The sequence below is a fragment of the Paroedura picta genome, unplaced genomic scaffold, assembly GCF_049243985.1.
Source record: "Paroedura picta isolate Pp20150507F unplaced genomic scaffold, Ppicta_v3.0 Ppicta_v3_sca25, whole genome shotgun sequence".
Taxonomy (NCBI): domain Eukaryota; kingdom Metazoa; phylum Chordata; class Lepidosauria; order Squamata; family Gekkonidae; genus Paroedura; species Paroedura picta.
In genome coordinates, this window is record NW_027518622.1 from 534,422 (window position 1) to 552,802 (window position 18,381).

At 41.0% G+C, this 18,381-nt stretch overlaps 2 protein-coding genes across 11 annotated transcripts in view; one reads left to right on the forward strand and one right to left on the reverse strand.

Moving 5' to 3' along the window:
• LOC143828397 (GREB1-like protein) overlaps window positions 1-9,279 on the forward strand; it is a 167,011-nt gene extending 157,732 nt beyond the window's left edge. For all 10 annotated transcript variants that reach the window (XM_077318816.1, XM_077318825.1, XM_077318815.1 and 7 more), the window contains 3 exons: window positions 1,038-1,238; window positions 1,980-2,118; window positions 3,175-9,279. In XM_077318816.1, coding sequence (XP_077174931.1) covers window positions 1,038-1,238; window positions 1,980-2,118; window positions 3,175-3,338 — 504 coding nt within the window. In that variant the 3' untranslated portion in view covers window positions 3,339-9,279. The remainder of the gene's footprint in view (window positions 1-1,037; window positions 1,239-1,979; window positions 2,119-3,174) is intronic.
• Window positions 9,280-13,348: 4,069 nt separating this feature from the next.
• LOC143828399 (N-acetyltransferase ESCO1-like) lies at window positions 13,349-18,048 on the reverse strand. The gene is made up of 5 exons (XM_077318827.1): window positions 17,640-18,048; window positions 17,000-17,089; window positions 16,161-16,301; window positions 14,745-14,932; window positions 13,349-14,254 (listed from the first exon to the last, which is right to left on the reverse strand). Exons 2-5 carry the CDS (start codon window positions 17,042-17,044, stop codon window positions 14,107-14,109), a joined length of 522 nt encoding a protein of 173 aa, XP_077174942.1. The 5' UTR covers window positions 17,045-17,089; window positions 17,640-18,048; the 3' UTR covers window positions 13,349-14,106.
• Between the last annotated feature and the right edge of the window lie 333 nt (window positions 18,049-18,381).

The following is an 18,381-nucleotide window of genomic DNA, read 5'->3' on the forward strand; positions in this document are numbered from 1 at the left end:
ACCTGCAAATTCATTATTTAGAGAAGTCTTTGAATCTAAGCAGAAGGCTGCGATCCACTCAAACCCTTTGGATAAATAGGGCTGAAAGTTAGATTTCATGGTTTGAAAGATTTATACTTCTGGGTCCATGAGCCTGTGTATTGCCAATTTTTAAGCTATGGACAGTTTCAGGTAGAATCAGAATACCTTTATTGGCATACAATTACAACCATTTCAGGTATATTTATGGGAATACATATCCCAGTATATTGGTCATATTTCTAACAAAGACAATGAACAAGGCAAAGCCTTCCAGTTGGAAGTAATTAGATTGGATTTAAGAGCAACTCCTCACCTCCCATCACATTGCTGATGCCTGCAGCAGAAGTATGGTCTCAGCCATCATCTTTCAGTGCTATACTCGTCTCCAGACTTTGGCCCTCTCCCTAGGTATGAGTTGAAAACTTCTCCTTCAAGGGGAAGTCATTGTTGAGCAAGCAGATAGACACAGTCCTGGACAGGATTCACAATAATAAAGTGATGGCAATGTCACTTACTGGATAACTGTCCTCCACCACTAAGCCTGGTTATTTCCCAAGCTATAACTATCAACTCCAGTATGGACAGCCTTATAGATTTGCTCCCACCTTTTTATAGGCCTCCCTTTAATGCACAGGATCAGGAGAAGCAGCAACAGCACAGACAGAGGGAGCATAAGGGAGCCCAGTCCCTAAGGATCTAACCCAAAGGGGAGAAATACACAATGACAGTTTGAACAATTGTAGTATGTCGACAGGCTGCCGTTTTTCTGGAAGAGTTGGAACCTGATTACACAAGATGTTTGGGTACTGAATATAATACAGTTCAGTTATGTTTTCGGAGTTTAAAACTGCCTTCTTCTCCTTCATTCTCACTCACACCCTACTGCCTTCAGTGAAAGTTTACAGTGAGACGTTTCTGAGCTCCTAAATATAGGGACCATTGAGACAGTTCCTGTCTAATATTTGAATTCTGGGTTCTACTCTATTTCAGACCTTTACTTCTCATTTTCTATGTAGGTGTCCGAGAGCTTGACTCCAATAATGCCTCTTCAGTATGTTTGTGCTCCAGACAGTGAGCACACACTTCTGGCAGCTCCTGCTCAGTTCCTTCTAGAAAAGTTCCTTCAACATGCTACGTATAAGCTTTTCCCAAAGGCCATCCATAACTTCAAGAGCCCTGTCCTTGCTATCGATTGCTACCTGAACATTGGGCCAGAGGTACATATCTAGAATTGCTACAAATCATGATTCCTTCTTCTCCCCTCCCCTTCTCCCCTCCTCATTCCATGTATATTGATTTTACATGAGTTTCTGTTTGTGAAGAATTATTTTTATTACTCGTATAAACTTTGATTAGTCATCCATAGATTCTCTCACCTCTTGTAACATTTATTCAATTTTTATGGTTTTTCTGGATTTACTGCATGAGCTATCCATGACATTGTTTTAAATATTCCTTCTTTTTCATATTTTCCACTTTGCTTTGTTTTTTCTTTTACAATCTTTATGTAATTCTGTTTTGGCTATTTATAAATTGCTGATAACTTGAATGCTGTTCTTTTTTTTTTTTTTTACTTGACTTGAGTTTTGTATTTTTCTTTCATCATTTTTATGTGAACATGTTTTATTGATACTTCCCTGCATTGTTATATGTTTTATTCTTTCTGGTTTCTCTGAATTTACTATATCAGCCTTCTATATTATTGTATTATTAGCACTACTTTTGTTGAATGTATCTATTGTTATAATTAATTTTCCCTCACTTTTAAAAGTCACATGCATATTATTATTTAGATTCCTACAATTAATTAATTCACTAGTATAAATTTTTATGAACAAAAGGCGTTATGAACAGTATTTGCAGCTGTGCACCTTAAATGTTTTTGTTGAAGTTAGAAAGACCAAAATCTCCAATTTAAATAAGGTTATTCTCCCCCTCCCCCCTTATTGTTTGTTTAGGTAGCTCTCTGCTACATCAGTTCACGGCCACATTCTGTTAATGTCAACTGCGAAGGGGTGTTTTTTAGTGGACTTCTCCTATACCTTTGTGACTCCTTTGTAGGCGCAGACTTTCTTAAGAAGTTCAAATTCTTGAAAGGTAATGTGGTTTGTGTACTCAGCCTTTTGTGTTTTCATTTGATATGTTGGTTTTTTTAACAGGGTAGACTAGCCTAGTATGGACAGCACATATAAAAACTAATAAGAATAACAACATCCACAAAGTGCCTTTAGAATAATGGTATCTAGTGCCCAAGAGCTGGTGGTATGTTGAAGCCTCATATCTGCCCCAGACGCTCAGATATATGATGTTGCAGTTAAGCACGGTACACGTTGCTTTTCTATATGCACTCAGAATCACTTAAACGTAAATGCATTGAATATCTCTTAGTGATTGCTAAGATTTTTTTTCATTTCAAGATTCAGGTTTAGGATTCCTGTTGTAAATACAGGATAGGTAATATTAGTGAAAAATGTGTTGGATCCTGCAGATTCATTTTGTTAGAAGAGACGCTTTCTTCTGATGAAAGGAAAAGTGTGTCTCCATTGAAAGAAAGGGATCCAGGCACTATGTAGCTTTGAAACATTCAAACCTTTTTTTTCATGTTAGGTACAATATTACCTCTCTTTAGCACCTGAATGGTTGCCACTAGAAATAGAAAACTTACTTATATTTCTGTTGCTTTATGCTCATGCTGAGTTTTAATAACTTTTATGATTATTTTGTAAGCTTCCCCAGAAAAGCAGCACAGAAATTTTCCATATACATAGTCAAGATGTCATTGCATCACAGTCTATTATGGTAGACCGTTTACTAGCAGTTAATTACTGCAGCCTCGTGCACTGTTATAGATTATCTTGCTCTTTTTAATGCTAGCAGATGATTTATGCCTTTTCCAGGTACTTACATCTGTTCCTGTATTAATACAAGAATAAGGAGAATATAGAAACCAACGTTCAGTGCTAGACAAAGTAGTCCGTGCTAGAGCAGATCCTATTTTCAGGAGCAATAGCATATTGTAGTAGTGCTAAGCTGAGCTCTACCTTAACTCAGTATGGGTTACTTTTAATATGCAAAAGGCCAAGATTTCAGCAAATTAACAGTTTGAAAGACCTATGGTATTCTAAACTTTTGTGTTTTGTTCTTTAACCTAAGGTGCAACCCTGTGTGTAATTTGCCAAGACAGGAGCTCTTTGCGTCAAACAATAGTCCGGTTAGAGCTGGAAGATGAATGGCAGTTTCGCCTTAGAGATGAATTTCAAACGGCTAACAGCAGTGACGATAAGCCACTCTATTTTCTTACTGGACGCCATATATAAACAAACAAAACAACAAAGAAGGAAAAGAAGAGAGCATGATGAGTTATATTGTGTCATTTTCCTTCTTTCTTTTAAAGTACAATCATTGTGGAGCAATGTGCAACCAATATTTATCTTCACTACTCTAAGGATTTCCCAAAATTCGAGTCCCATCTTTACATGTTTTTCTGTTCTTTTGTGATTGAAAGAACATGTTGATTCAAGTTAATTCCTTGAATTAACGGGGCACTGTTACAGAAGCTAACACAGAGGCATACATGCTGTGACTCATGGTGTGGTGAACAATATTTTGGTGGATGACGAGCTCTCCCGGTCTCTTTGTACTATGCTCAACAGGATAAAAATGACTTTTAGCATCAGCCAGTTTTAATGTGTTACATGAAATTCACACTGAGAATGTGGAATTATTTGAAGATAATATGCTGAGGAATGTTGTTCATTTCTCTTCAATTCTGTACTTTTGGTACGGTGTAACTCAGGGGTTTGAAATGACAAACGTAGATATTTGTGTTAGAAAATGTAATCTTTGTTCCCTTTCTGTTCAGTGTTAGCTTAAGGTTTGTAATTTTATATATATTGACACTTGTTTTAGCAAAATTTCCACAGAAGTTTAACAAGTTTACTACATAAGCCTGAACAAATTAATGAATGTATGGTAGGCATCATGCAGGTTTGTTGAAAAATGTTTGTTTCACCCACTTGTGTTTCAATTATCGGCCTGAATTAACAGATTCAGATAGTCCACATTTGGAGGGAGGGGGTTGTTTAACCACTTTGTTTAACCTCTCCTCAACAAAAGATTGTTTTCTTCCCCTTTTGCAACATGTATGAAATTGGATTCAACAACAAACTAAGCACCAAGAAGATACCAGTTTCTAAAAGTATCTTAGCTTAAATATACAGTCTTCTCAGTGTATTTGAGCTTCACCAAAACCATTCCAGTCCCTCATACTAGCGGAGATGTCTTAAAGTAATCAATCTTCTAGTTTGTTTTACACACCAAATTGCCTGAATACTGTTTGCAGTTGGGTGCCTTTCGTTTGCACCAGCATTCTGATTCTCAGAGGAGATAATGTTGTTTTGAAATTTCACTGAGGTATTGCTGTTCCATGAAGGAAAAAATAGACTGTAGAATAGTCCAAATCAAGCCCCAAGCAATGACAGTTAATGGACATCCCTGAAAAACCCTTGCTTTATGAAGTGTTTTATATACCAGGAAAAGTTGGCCTTTTGAAATACTTAGATTCAGTCTATTTGAATGTAGGAACTGCACCTCTGCATGCAGTTTACTGGTCTCAATATATTTCTGGTTTTCTCATCTTTCAGCCACCACCACCAACATAAATTTACAGTGGCTTGCAAATGTATTAGCCCGTTCAGTGTTTGTCCTGTTTTGTCGCATTACAACCTGAAACTAGAGGAGGTAGTGGCCTGGATACTACAGTTCTCTATCTTAATTCTGGAGGATTTTAACATCCATGCAGAGCTGCCACCCTCTGGAAATGGGCTGGACTTGGTGTCAGCCATGGCGACACTAGGGCTCTCGCAATTTGTTGTTGGTCCAAGCAGGCCACACCCTGAATGTCATTTTCAGTGCAGGTTTGAATGTGGATCTGGTTTCAGCTGAGGCCGTGCCATGGTCAGACCACTATGCCCTGAAGGCCCAGCTAAGGCTACCACCCCCTCCTCAGTTGGGCGCAGAGCAGATTTTAGTTTGCCTGTGGATACTTATGGATCCAATTGGATTCCTGAATGCTATGCGAGACCCGATGCTTCCCAACACTTCTCTAAATGGTCTGTCAGCAACTGGCACAACAGAATGCTGGCTGCCATCGACAAGATAGCTCCCAGATGTCTTCTCTGTCCCTGTCTCAAGCAGGTCCCTTGGTACACCAAGGAGCTTCATAAGAAGAAACGGGAACTGAGACGACTAGATTGAGTCTGGAGGAAGGCTCATGATGAAGTTATGAGAACATCTTATAGAATGCAGTTAAGAGACTATGAGATGGTAGTGAGGTTGGTAAAATGCAAATTTTACTCCACTGAGTCGTCAAGTTGTCTGAAGCAGAGTCGTCTGAAACTCAACCCTTCAAAGACAGAGGTCCTGTGGCTGGGCAGGAAGGGTCCAAGTGAGGAAGTGCACCTATCCAACCTGGATGGAGTGCAGCCTACTTTGCCAGGATCCTGGGTGTGATTCCTGATGCTTCCCTCTCAATGGAGGCTCAGATCAAGATGGTAGCGCAGCTGGCATTTTACCATCTTCACAAAACCAAACCATTAGCGCCTTCCTTGGCCCTGGAACACCTAGCCCAGTGATCCATGCGATGGTCCCCTCTAGACTGGACTTCTGCAACTCGCTGTATGCAGGTGCGCCCTTATCTTTGATCTGGAAACTGCAACTGGTCCAGAACGCAGTTGCCAGGATCCTCACAGTAACACCTCAGCAGTCTTACATTCATCCCATCCTCCAGCAGCTGCACTGGCTTCCGGTTGAATTCCGGATCAGACTTAAGGTTTTGGGTATCATCTTTAAGGCCATACGCAGTCTGGACCCAGTGTACTTGAGGGATCGCCTCTCTGCCCACACCCCTCAAAGAACCTTGCGCTCTACCACCTCCAACTTCCTGGTGATCCCTGGCCCCAGGGAAGCTAGCTTACCTCAACCAGGGCCAGAGCTTTCTCCAGCCTGGCCTCCATCTGGTGGAACAAGCTCCCAGAGGAGATCAGAGCCCTAATGGAACTTGAACAGTTCTGCAGGGCTTGCAAAAAGGAGTTCCTCCACCAGGCATTTGGTTGAGGTTGACCTGAACCATCACTTCTCATTATGGTTGCCTAGTAACTCTCAAAGTGATCAGTGAGATCTCAGAAACTAGGCTTAGTAGGCAATTTTCTTAAAGATAGAGGTGATTTTCTAATTTTTGAAAAATTCTAATCCCCACGCTTGCTTTTTAGATTTTTGATTTTTTCCTGCAAACCTGGGGCTTCCTTTAGGTTTGTAGACAAATCCTGCCTGTTCCTGGCTCTGTTTTGCAGGGGTGGGGGTATGATCCATGCTTTATAGCCTGGTTCAGAGGTGATTTTAGTGTTATGTAGCTTAAACAAGCATTGAACTGTTCCAGAAGGAACTTCTTTGCACCAAAAATCAAAAGCCATGTAATGCTGTTTGTTCATTTGTACCAATATTTGGTGCAAAAATATGCTCAGTTGAAATTGTTTAGATACAATTGGGTCTTCATACTGCAGTTAATATTTAGATGGTGTTCACTTGCAACCCACCACCTGCTATTAATCAGATCGTTCTGGCTTCTCTTATTGTTATCCTATACCTTATTACTAGTTCTTCCTCACACCGTACATACCACTTTTTTTCCTCTCCAGATATTAAGTGTGGAAGTTGTTTTGTGAAAGTAGTTCTTCATCCAGTACATTGCATTTATTATGATCTCTACAGAAACTGTATACCTGCGACTTAAGAAGCACCTGCCAAAACTACATTTTAGAACAAAGTGTTAATCATGCAACTTTTTTACTTTCTGAAAGAGCTGTTTACAAATAATGAAAAACATAATATATTGAAGTTGAAAAGGAAAATAATGGTTTTCATACCTGTTGGTTTTATTATATCTTAAGTATAATGCTGTAAATGTAGCATATTTCAAATGAACAATTGTTTAGTGTAGGTTATTTAGGGTTTTTTGGTACCCATAAAGAATCTGCCTTATGCTTTAAAGCAGTGGTCTCAAACCTTTTTATCACTGGGGACCGGTCAACACTTGACAATTTTACTGAGGCCTGGGGGGGGGGGTGTAGTCTTTTGCCAAGGGACGTCACCATCACCACCTGAACCCCTGCTCCACTGACTTCCCGCCACCCACTGGCTGTGCAGTTCCACGCCGAGGGGGGGCCCCAGCTATGGCAGCCACCAGAGAGCACCAAAGGTGAGCCAGCAGTAGAGTGGCAGGGCAGCCCCTGATGCACCAGCCGGGGAGGAGGATGAGGAGGAGCCACGGCCCGGTCCTGGTCCCAGGACCTGGGGTTGGGGACAGCTGCTTTAAAGAATTTTAATTTGTATTTGGTAGAAGCTATGTAAGAGCTACAACTAGAGGAGTTATAAAGCCTGGGTGTTCATTTGGCAGTCTACAAGATGCTTGATGAATACCTGGGAGTTGTAGGGATAACTAGGGTGGTTTTGTTTTGTTTTTGCTAATTATGTTGGTTGAACTGAATATTTGCTTAACATGATTTAAATCTGTGAACATTTCCAAAGAGTTGCCATTTTATTGCAAATATAAAACTTTCAGAATCTTGTATATTTGATGTTTGCACTAAGTTCTTAAAATTTCCGGTGCTGAGACTTATAGACCCTTGGCCAAAAGGTACAAAAATAGTGATAGGCTATATACTAAACTAAGATCCTTTTCACACAATCAGGGGTTCGGGGGACTAACTTCGTAGCAGACGGTTTGCACATCTTCCCTGAAGTGAATGCTTTTGAGCAAGCACTATTTTCTGTACATAGAAAAATGTAATACACCTAATTCTTTGTAAATATGTGATGGCAGGGGTATCACAAGCATTGGTGTAAGCTGCACAATTCCTTCACTCAGTCCTTACCCTTTACTTGATGGGCCATTTTGTGAGCATGCTCACATTTTTATTCCAAAACTCAGTGGGCAAGTACAAGTTTTATAAACAGGATCCCTCAGGTTCAACTGCAGACATCTCTTGTTAAAAATGTTTTAAGTAGCAACTGCTGGGAAATTATTCTTTCTGAGATCCTGGACACGACATGCAGTCAGAGTAGATAGCACTGAGCTAAATGGACCAAGCGTTTGATTTGGTATTTATTTACTTCGGTTCTCTCTAGTAGGCATCTAAAATGGGTTAGCTCATTCTCTCCTTGCCCCCACGAGTTAGGTTAGGCTGAATATATAAGACTAGCTCAAGATCACCCAGCAAACTTCCATGGGAAAGTGATATTTGAACCTGGATTTCCCAAATCATAGTCCTAAACTCTAACCTCTGCAACTTCAGGTGTTCACACTTTCAATGAAAAAAGTTACTTGGCAGGTTTCCACGAGTATACTTCCTGTTCATGGATTTATGTAGGAATGTGCATTTTCAGCCAGGAGTTCCACTATTTACTATTACTTCTTATATGATTGTGTGAAAAAACCTTAGATACATCTGCCTTCTATGTCAGAAAAGAACAATTCGAAATAAATATCACTGAGGCAAAGATGACTTTTGTGTGATTATCAAATGAAGCCTCTATTGGTAAAGTCTCAACAAACTCAGAAGGGTCCATGTGCTATAACAATGCTGTTCACTAACATGATAAGAGACCGGACAGAATGTGATACCAAATCGGTATCTTTTTATTATTTTGGTTAAAGGTCTTGCAAACAAGGCAATGACATGAATGTATTAAAGAGGCCAGCATTATTTTACCTGTAGGCTTGTTGACGAGGTCACAGGTTAATACTGAATGTAATCTATAATTAGAATCAAACAACTCGTATGTCTGTAACTTATGCTTTTGCTTTTTGTGACCTCTGAAAAGAGGTTTAATGTTGCTTTCTTCGGCTGCTTCACACTTGACCATCTTCTTGCAGACAAAACCATTCTCTCCAGGGAAGGCGTACAAACTGCTTTGTTCCAGGCATCACTGGCTGCAGCTTCCCTGAGTATGTATGCATATCAAATACATGTGCAGCCTTCCTCTATGATGCATTTTTTCCAGCAGTGGATGCTCTTCATATAAGAAGTGCTTCAGGTTTTAAGCAGTCCTTAATGTAAAAATTCTCTTAACCAAAACTTGGTGAATTTAGCTTCACTAGTCAGTCTACCTCACATTTTATTGTTTGAACTGAAGATGTCTGCAGTTGTGGCTATAGTATGTTTATAATGTCTTTCATTAAATCCAATGAATGTTATCGTATTACCATTTAAGAGTCTGTTCTGTTTTTTAAGGAGGTATAAAGTATTGTTCTGTATCAAGCCTATATACATCACTGAAAAATACCATTTTTTTCACTCTAATTATGTTATGCTAACCATTTTTTACTTGTGGCTTTAAATGCTTCTGCTACAGTACAGAGTTATCCTAAATTTCAGCCCATTAAAAAGAAAGGGGGGGGGATGAAGGGGGAAATTGATTCCAAATCAAGTAAGTTTTTCATTCCAACGGCCCATTCGGTATGTTTTAGTGCATCAACTGAGCTTTGTCATATGATGCTGCTACTTATCAATTATGAATATGGACAATCTGCAACCATGTGAATTCCCACATGGGGATTCTAGGAAGTTACTCATCTGGCAGTGGGACATGTTCTGTTCATTTGAAGAGCGAGTGCAGAATAGCTTTTCCCACCTGAGCTTCACAACTAGCTTGCAGGTCCAAGTCATAACAACACACAAAAGTATCAGCTGAACACAAAGTTGTTGTTGTTTTTAGGTGCGAAGTCGTGTCCGACCCATCGCGACCCCATGGACAATGATCCTCCAGGCCTTCCTGTCCTCTACCATTCCCCGGAGCCCATTTAAGTTTGCACCTACTGCTTCAGTGACTCCATCCAGCCACCTCATTCTGTCACCCCCTTCATCTTTTGCCCTCAATCGCTCCCAGCATTAGGCTCTTCTCCAGGGAGTCCTTCCTTCTCATGAGGTGGCCAAAGTATTTGAGTTTCATCTTCAGGATCTGGCCTTCTAAGGAGCAGGCAGGGCTGATCTCCTCTAGGACTGACCGGTTTGTTCGCCTTGCAGTCCAAGGGACTCGCAAGAGTCTTCTCCAGCACCAGAGTTCAAAAGCCTTAATTCTTTGACGCTCGGCCTTCCTTATGGTCCAGCTTTCACAGCCATACATTGCAACTGGGAATACCATAGCCTTGACCAGGGTACAGAGGAGAGTGACGAAGATGATCTGGGGCCAAGGGACCAAGCCCTATGAAGATAGGTTGAGGGACTTGGGAATGTTCAGCCTGGAGAAAAGGAGGTTGAGAGGGGACATGATAGCCCTCTTTAAGTATTTGAAAGGTTGTCACTTGGAGGAGGGCAGGATGCTGTTTCTGTTGGCTGCAGAGGAGAGGACACGCAGTAATGGGTTTAAACTACAAGTACAACGATATAGGCTAGATATCAGGGGGAGAAATTTCACAGTCAGAGTAGTTCAGCAGTGGAATAGGCTGCCTAAGGAGGTGGTGAACTCCCCCTCACTGGCAGTCTTCAAGCAAAGGTTGGATACATACTTTTCTTGGATGCTTTAGGATGCTTAGGGCTGATCCTGCGTTGAGCAGGGGGTTGGACTAGCTGGCCTGTATGGCCCCTCTATGAATCTATGATTCTATTACTAGATGCACTTTTGCAGGGTGATGTCTCTGCTTTTTAGGATGCTGTCTAGATTTGCCATAGCTTTCCTCCCCAGGAGCAAGCGTCTTTTAATTTCTTTGCTGCAGTCCCCATCTGCAGTGATCTTGGAGCCCAGGAAAATAAAATATTTCACTACCTCCATTTCTTCCCCATCTATTTGCCAGGAATTGAGAGGGCCGGATGCCATGATCTTAGTTTTTTTGATGTTGAGTTTCAAGCCAACTTTTGCACTCTCCTCCTTCACCCGCATCAAGAGGCTCTTTAGTTCCTCTTCGCTTTCTGCCATTAGAGTGGTATCATCTGCATATCTGAGGTTGTTGATATTGAACACAAAGTTGCAACTTGGCAAATGTCAATTATTGGTACTTCATCAAGGAAAGCTGCAAAGGAAGCTGCAGGAATGAACCTGAATATTTAGGGGGCACTCTAACCCAACTCATAGCACTGTCTAATGGCACACTCACACACACCTTATCGATATGGTCATTGACCAGTAAGATTCCAGCATAACGTCAGAAAGAAACAATCCACTGAGAAAGCATTTGAGAACCTTCTTTCTATGGAGTCCCACAAAACAAAACAAAAAACTGTGTTTTCATTGCAGTATTCCAGAATCCTCTTAAGGTAAAACAGCAAGACTCTCCAGACATCTAGGTGCAAAAGTCAGTGAATCCCTGACCCAGTGGGGGAAAGAAAACAGGTAATGCAATGTTCTAAGCCATATGGAACCTTAAAAGAAATTTGGAGAAATTAGGCTTATGTTTGCCTTCCCTTTCCTCTCCCCACAACAGACACCTGTGATGTAGGTAAGGCTGAGAGAGCCCTGATATTACTGCTCGGGCAAAACAGTAAACTAAGGCTGCTCATTGTTTGGGAGGGGGGGGTGTGTGTGGCAGATGTAGGCAACCTTAAAGGTCATGGGGGCCAATTGTGTAGAAGAGATGGGCGGGTTAGAAGGGGTGGTAGAGGAAGAACATCTGCTTCAGTAGTCTGCTTCCGAGGAACACAGTTGCCCAAGGCCACTACTGGTCCTTGAGGGTGACCTGGGAGGTGGGTGCTATTAGGCAGACCAGACTAGTTCTTGAGGAAGACTTAGCTGAGGTCATGGTGAAGGCATATCTGACTGGGCCCTCCTAGACATACAAGGCTGCCAGTCTCAAATCAGGCTTTGAATCTGCCACCCTCCCCTCCACAATATGCAGAGTAAACTAGTATTCTCTCACATGGGAGATATCGTCAGCCCAAGGCACTCACACCTGGAACTGTGATACAGGGAGGTACGTTACCATCTCCTAGGGGCAAAGGGGAGGTTGGCCCACATTCAAAAACCACGTCTACAATGCCGATCGCTGTGCAGGTTTGGAACTCGCACTCAGCCAGGAAACACCCACCAGGCCGGGCTGCCCTCCTCCTGCAAGAGGGAGGTGCACCGTGGGCTCCGCTCCGGGACCAAGACCCTGTCCTGCTTCTTTCTGCACGGCTCGAATATGGCAGGTGCCTTTTCACCTGCAGGCGTGCCGGCAGCCGTGCCTCGCTCTCCCTGCCCCCCCTGCAGCTAGCCCACGGGAGGAGGGCAGCCTGGCTCGGCGGGTGTTTTCTGGCTGGGTGTGAGTTCCAAACCCGCACAGCGATGAGCAGCGGGGCCAGGACACAACACAGGCTCTTCTCTCGGTGGCAGCAGCAGCAGCTCCCGGAGCCCAGGCGAAGCAGAGCGCAGAGAGCAAGAATGGTGCGGGCGAGAAGGGCACGCAATGCCTAGCCAAGCTCCTGGCAACTCCTCGCTCACTCACACCCCCTCCCTGCTTGCCAGCCAGCCAGCCCCCTCCCCTTCCCGCTCTCATTCCCCTCTCAAGCGCTATGCCAGCGAGAAGCTAACCGGGCCGGGAGCGAATCGGCCACTTCTGCCTGGCAAGCTTCTCGCTGTGGCAGGGGGAGGGCAGGGAGAGTGAGGCGCGGCTGCCGGTGGCCCGCCGCCGAGGCTTTTGCGGCCTGCCAGCGGGCCGTGGCCCGGGGCTTGACAACCCCCTCTGTACAGGACAGAAACTCTACAATACTGCAGGAAAAAAGAACAAGACATTCTCCTTTTCCTTATGCAAGTTCCCAGAGGAAGAAACTTGTGCAGAAATGAAGGAAGAAGGCCATATTTCATTTCTTCTGTATGAGGGAAAAATGGATTTTCCTTCTCTAAACAAACAAGTGAAATCAACATTTCACTGCTGTGTCTTCTACCAAAACCAACCAAACAATCCTGTTTAGGTACATTGCACATCTTTTCAGCCACAAGTAACTTTGAGAAGATAAGTAGTTTGTTCCATTTTCCTATAGCACTCTAACATTCAAGACTGAAGACCTCTCCCCCACCTCAACTCAAAATGAAATTGTGACGCCTCATTTGCCAACAAGCACAGCATTTGCAGAAAGTGCCAAGGTGGCTCACTGCTAATTTGCAAAATTAACAATTCAGGTAACCAATATATACATACACACACAGAAGATACAAAAAATTGCAGCAGTGGTATTATTAGTGTGTGCTCTTTGTATTTTAATCTTGTCCAGCAAGGTCCATCTTACATAGTAAATGTTTTCAGTGGTACTAGTGTATTTGAATCACCCAAAATCATCACTTTGCTATAAGAATCAGATTAGTATTTCAATCAACTTTTAATATTCAACCATATCAAAGGAAATGCTTAAATGCATTGAGTATTAGTACATCATTTAAAGGTTATCAAATAGTTTATTTCATCTACATTATATACAGGTCAAGAAAGGCCACAATAGTTTTTCAACATATATGCTCCCTCTGAAAGTGGAGAGTTTCAGTTTAAACTTATCAAAATGAAGTCCACTAATGAAGATCCATACCCAGGGTGCTGTTGCTGAAATCACAGATCCGATTTTTTTAGTAAGATTACAATAGCTCTTTCTGAACAGCAAAGTTCAAAATAATTATTGAAACTTAAAATAGTATCTTGCCGAAGAATGCCTTTATAAAAGTACAAGCCCTTCTTAAACATTTGATGCTTTCACTGTCATATACATAATCTGTTCCCAGGAGCAACATTCACTACCTTGGTAGATCGCTGCATTGTGAACTTCAAAATATACTTTAAGGTGACCACAGCTCTTGCACTAGTTGACAGTCCACTATGAACAATTCTCCTTCATGTAAACATGACTAAACTAGGTAATACATAAAATGTTTACAAAAATATCTTTTAAAAAGTATCCTAGTTTTGTAATGTTTACAGTTTTAATAAAATACAAAGTACAACCTTATGGTTGTTACTTTTCCTGAGTTTGCTGCTGATAAGTGTCCCATTCCCGTGGTCAAAATCTGCAGCCAGGTAATCAACTGAAAAGAGTTTCTCATTACAGATTGCTGTAAAGCTTTTACACTTCAAGCAGGTTGTTGTCCACTGAGAAAATTATATACCAGGAATTGGCTAGTACCACAATACTGTGTTGCAAAGAGTTTCCCATCAGGAGTAGGATCAGAAAAAGCGATTTCTTCTTTACTCAAATATGAACCATAAATAAAGTTACTCCTGTTTAAAGATACAAAAAAAAAATTATGAAGTTGCAGGGGAAATTGTAGGAAGTATCCATATTGTTGATAAAAATTTACAGTAAGAAGGTACTATCTATACAAATACTTCTGTAAAAAGTTAATTTAATACCTCTTAAATATCAGTATTAGTCCACAGTTTCTCTTTGCTTGCCCACTCTCCTTAGACCATGCAACCAACAAATAGTGAGCCCACAACTTCTTAATAATATACCTTTGCTAAGAGGACTCCTATAGCCATAATGAAACAAGTTGTCTTGCTAAGAGGACTCCTATAGCCATAATGAAACAAGTTGTCTTCTAACAGTTACATCAACACTGAAAAAGTTTCTACATCTTATCTTTTCTGGTGAGTTTTAATACACAGAACACTTTGAAAACCCTAAAATATTATATAAACATTATGCACTGAGAGAACACATGCAGCTTAGAGTAAACACAGACCATGACAATACTGCAGATTTGCTTACCTAAGGCATTCTAACATCCGAGAAGCTATTTTCTTCCTTCGCATCAAGCTAAACACCCAGATGCGACTAATGCCACATATAGCAGGCTCAGGAGACTTTGAGCAGCACCAGGCTTTCTGCCCTTCAAAGATGACCTTCTCATTTTCAGAACCAACTTCTGGAATCTTTTCTTCTATAACTCTATAACCCTTGGGGAAGAAATCTAGTTTTAGCATAGCATAGCAAAACAATCTAAAGCTGGTTGTGTAAGACAAACTTATGTGTTATAATTATATAGTCCTATCAAGTTTTCCCCTGGCACTATTTTCCTTCTAGAATACTTCACTTTCCTTTTTCATCACATTTTATTACCACACTTAGCAGGTACAGAAGCAGAAATTGGAAGTTTTTATGCCTGTAACTGAATTGGAACCTCCTAATCTGTTGCCAAGATCTTGGAGAAACAAATCTGCATCAGTTTTATGTAATACAGTCTTCTAAAAATTAGACTGTGTCCTCTACCAGCTATTTTTTAGCTAAAATATGCTTGTCATCTATATAGCTAGTATAGTTCTCAAGTTCATTTAGACTCCATTTCAGATTTTTCAGGTTAAAGGAACCTGCCCCCTACAATCTGTTACAACAGCCGGGTGCCTGATGCAAATCACTTCCTTCTGGAACAGTGGTCCCCAACTTCCAGTACGGAGACCAGTACTGATCCGTGGATGAGTTGGTACTGGGCTGTGATTTCTCCTTGTCCTCCTCCCCGGCTACTGCCTCGGGGGCTGCCCTGCCACTCTGCCGCCGGCTCATCTTTGGTGCTCTCCAGCAGCCGCCATAGCTGGGGCTCCCCCTCAGCATGGCACTGCGCAGCTGCTGTTGGCAGTGCCCCCCAGCAAGCATCAAGAAGTCATGGGTGCCGGTGGGAAAGCAAGTGGAGCAGGGGCTCAGGTGGCGGCGTCCCTCGGCAAAAGACTACTCCCCCCCCCCCCGGGGCCTCAAAAAATTGTCAAGCGTTGACTGGTCCCCAGTGATAAAAAGGTTGGGGACCACTGCCCTAGAAGGCTGTTGTAAGCAGAAAATTGAAAAGTTGTAGTCCAAACTTCACTAACACTAAGAATGTTTCTGACCATTGTTTGAATCAGGAGGCTGAAATCCTTTGTACAGCAGACCTTGTTTCATTCCTTATGAAACTAGGCCTGCTGTACAAAGGATTTCAGCCTCCTGATTCAAACAATGGTCAGGAACATTCTTAGTCAACAGATAGCAACACAGAATTAGAGACTGCTACGGACACAGAAGGTGGCCATTTGCAAATCATCACCATTCTGCTCTTTACAGTAGGAACTGAAAACTGCCAAGTACTACAAGAACTTCTCAGTGCACAGAAAGGGAAAAGATCAACATAACAGTTGTTATGGACAATGCCCTGCTTACCCACTGGATATGTTCTGCAATTAAACAGCCAGCTACTTTTTTATCATTTGAAATAAATAAAAGTGTCTTTGCTCTGGAACATGTAAGAGGAGCTTGCTGAAATCCAAGATCATTATCTACCATCTCTCTTATCTCATCAACCTGCCAAAAAGAAAAAGAAAACAAGCAGATTTATACTTCAGAAAAGTAGAATTAGTATTGAAATGCTTTTCAAAAAGTGCTATATTGGTTAAGGATCTATGTGCAGCTATATGCAGATCACATATGAATTTAAGAATGAATTTAGAATAAAAATGTGCACGTTTTTACTTCAGTAATCATGTACACTTAACAGCCGAATTGAACAGGTATTTCACTTTGGCTTAAACCATAAAGCAATTTGTAAAACAGATATGGGGGAAAAATCAATTACTAACTAATTAGAGATTTTGACTTTTGTGCTCATCACCAAAGTTTCATTATAGCTTTTTAGAAAATACTGAAAGAACTAACTCAGAGCTAGCCTGTCAGGAGCATGATGCCTAAATGCAGAGCAATAACACAGGGACAATTGAGTCCTTCTTTCTCAGTGCACAGACTCAAAACCAGGCCATTCTAGGGAATCACAGTACTTATCTCCCTGTTAACCGAGCCAGAGTCAACCACACCAAAAAGACATTACCACTAACTGATCTTTCTGATTGCAGCTTGCTTATGTTGACCAAGCTATAGGTTTAACCTAGGATGCACTCCTGGAATTAAAATGACCTACCAACAATGCCCCTGCACTAGTTAGAGACATCTAATTTCTGGAATGCATAACCAATAATAGAATATATTGTTTTAGAAGTTCTAACTACCTTTCTCAGTGCATACTTTGGATCATCAGGAAGTACCATTATCATCTTGCCATCAGGATACTCAGCCAAAATCCTTTCTTTTTTCCAGCCCTATATAAACACACAATAAATACTTGACTAAACAGACACTGCATAACCTGTTGCTCAAATTAGGTCTCTTTCATTTAAAGTGGTTATAAAATAATCTATCTCTATTTGGTAGGCAAAAATCTCAATGGACTGTTTATTTAAAAGAACAGACCAAAAGCAACTTTATGACACAGAAAGGCAGAAAGTATTTATGAACCTTTTTAATATTTCAGTTTTATTTGGAATAATTTCATTAGATTAGAATTACCAACCTAGTTTATTAAATTAACCAATTCAGCAAGCAGCAATAATGAGGGTATGCAGGTATTAAAGTGTGTATGTGTATACCTACCCTCCTGTACACAAACATGTTTTCAATTGTTTCTTTAACATAGTTACCTCCATAATTTATACAGTACATACATCTTGAAGTACTGGCATGCAAAAGACCTCCAGGAGGTTTTCAACAAATTGACTGGCATGCAGAGTTCAAAATATAAAGAATATATTTGGTCACTGGTTATAACTATCATAGTCGCAAAATGAGACTATAAAGTAATATAGTAACTACCTTCTAAGAACCTAACGGGGAAAGCTGCTATGTGGTGTGTATCTGAAGTTAAACATACTCAAAAAGAGGTAATTAACTCTTCTTCAGATCCACACTGATGGTGATTAATGAGCTGTACCTGCATGGAAAAACAAAACAAAAAGCCACTTAAGTCTAGTAAGATGGGACTTATCTGGAAGTTAGAGGTTTTGCTGGTTAGAAAGAACACTGAAAGTAGTGTTTATAGAAAGAACAAATACTTCACTACCTATACTTTAAGCATAAACTTAAGATGCGGGAAGGAACTCTTCAAGCTATTCTGTCCCTAGATGTCCCTAAGATTTAAAAAAAAACGTTCATCTCACAGTCATGGACTGCAGTACATACTACTTCTATACTCGTTTTCAGGAGAAGATATTGAAGGGATACTACCATCCAATTAGATAAGGACCGTTTAAAGCAGGGGTAGTCAAACTGCGGCCCTCCAGATGTCCATGGACTACAATTCCCAGGGGGCTCCTGGGAATTGTAGTCCATAGACATCTGGAGGGCCGCAGTTTGACTACCCCTGGTTTAAAGAGTCTGCAATAGCATAACAAGATTACATTTTGTAAATACATTTTGATTTCTATCCCACCCAATTCAGTAGGCAGTTTCACAAGTGAGAAGTATTTTTTTTAATTATCTAAAATATATTTGCATATATTTTTGCTTCAGTTATCATGTTACGGCTTCTAAAAATACTTAAGATAGGTTTTATTCT

Bases quoted from the DNA above. Each gene is read 5' to 3' on its own strand.
- LOC143828399 (XM_077318827.1), bottom strand. From the start codon at position 17,044: ATGATAATGGTACTTCCTGATGATCCAAAGTATGCACTGAGAAAG. The intron at 14,933-16,160 runs GTAAGCAGGGCA...TTCTTCCCCAAG, and splicing joins TTGCAGAACATATCCAGTGG to GGTTATAGAGTTATAGAAGA. The intron at 14,255-14,744 runs GTAAGCAAATCT...ATCTTTAAACAG, and splicing joins CGGATGTTAGAATGCCTTAG to GAGTAACTTTATTTATGGTT.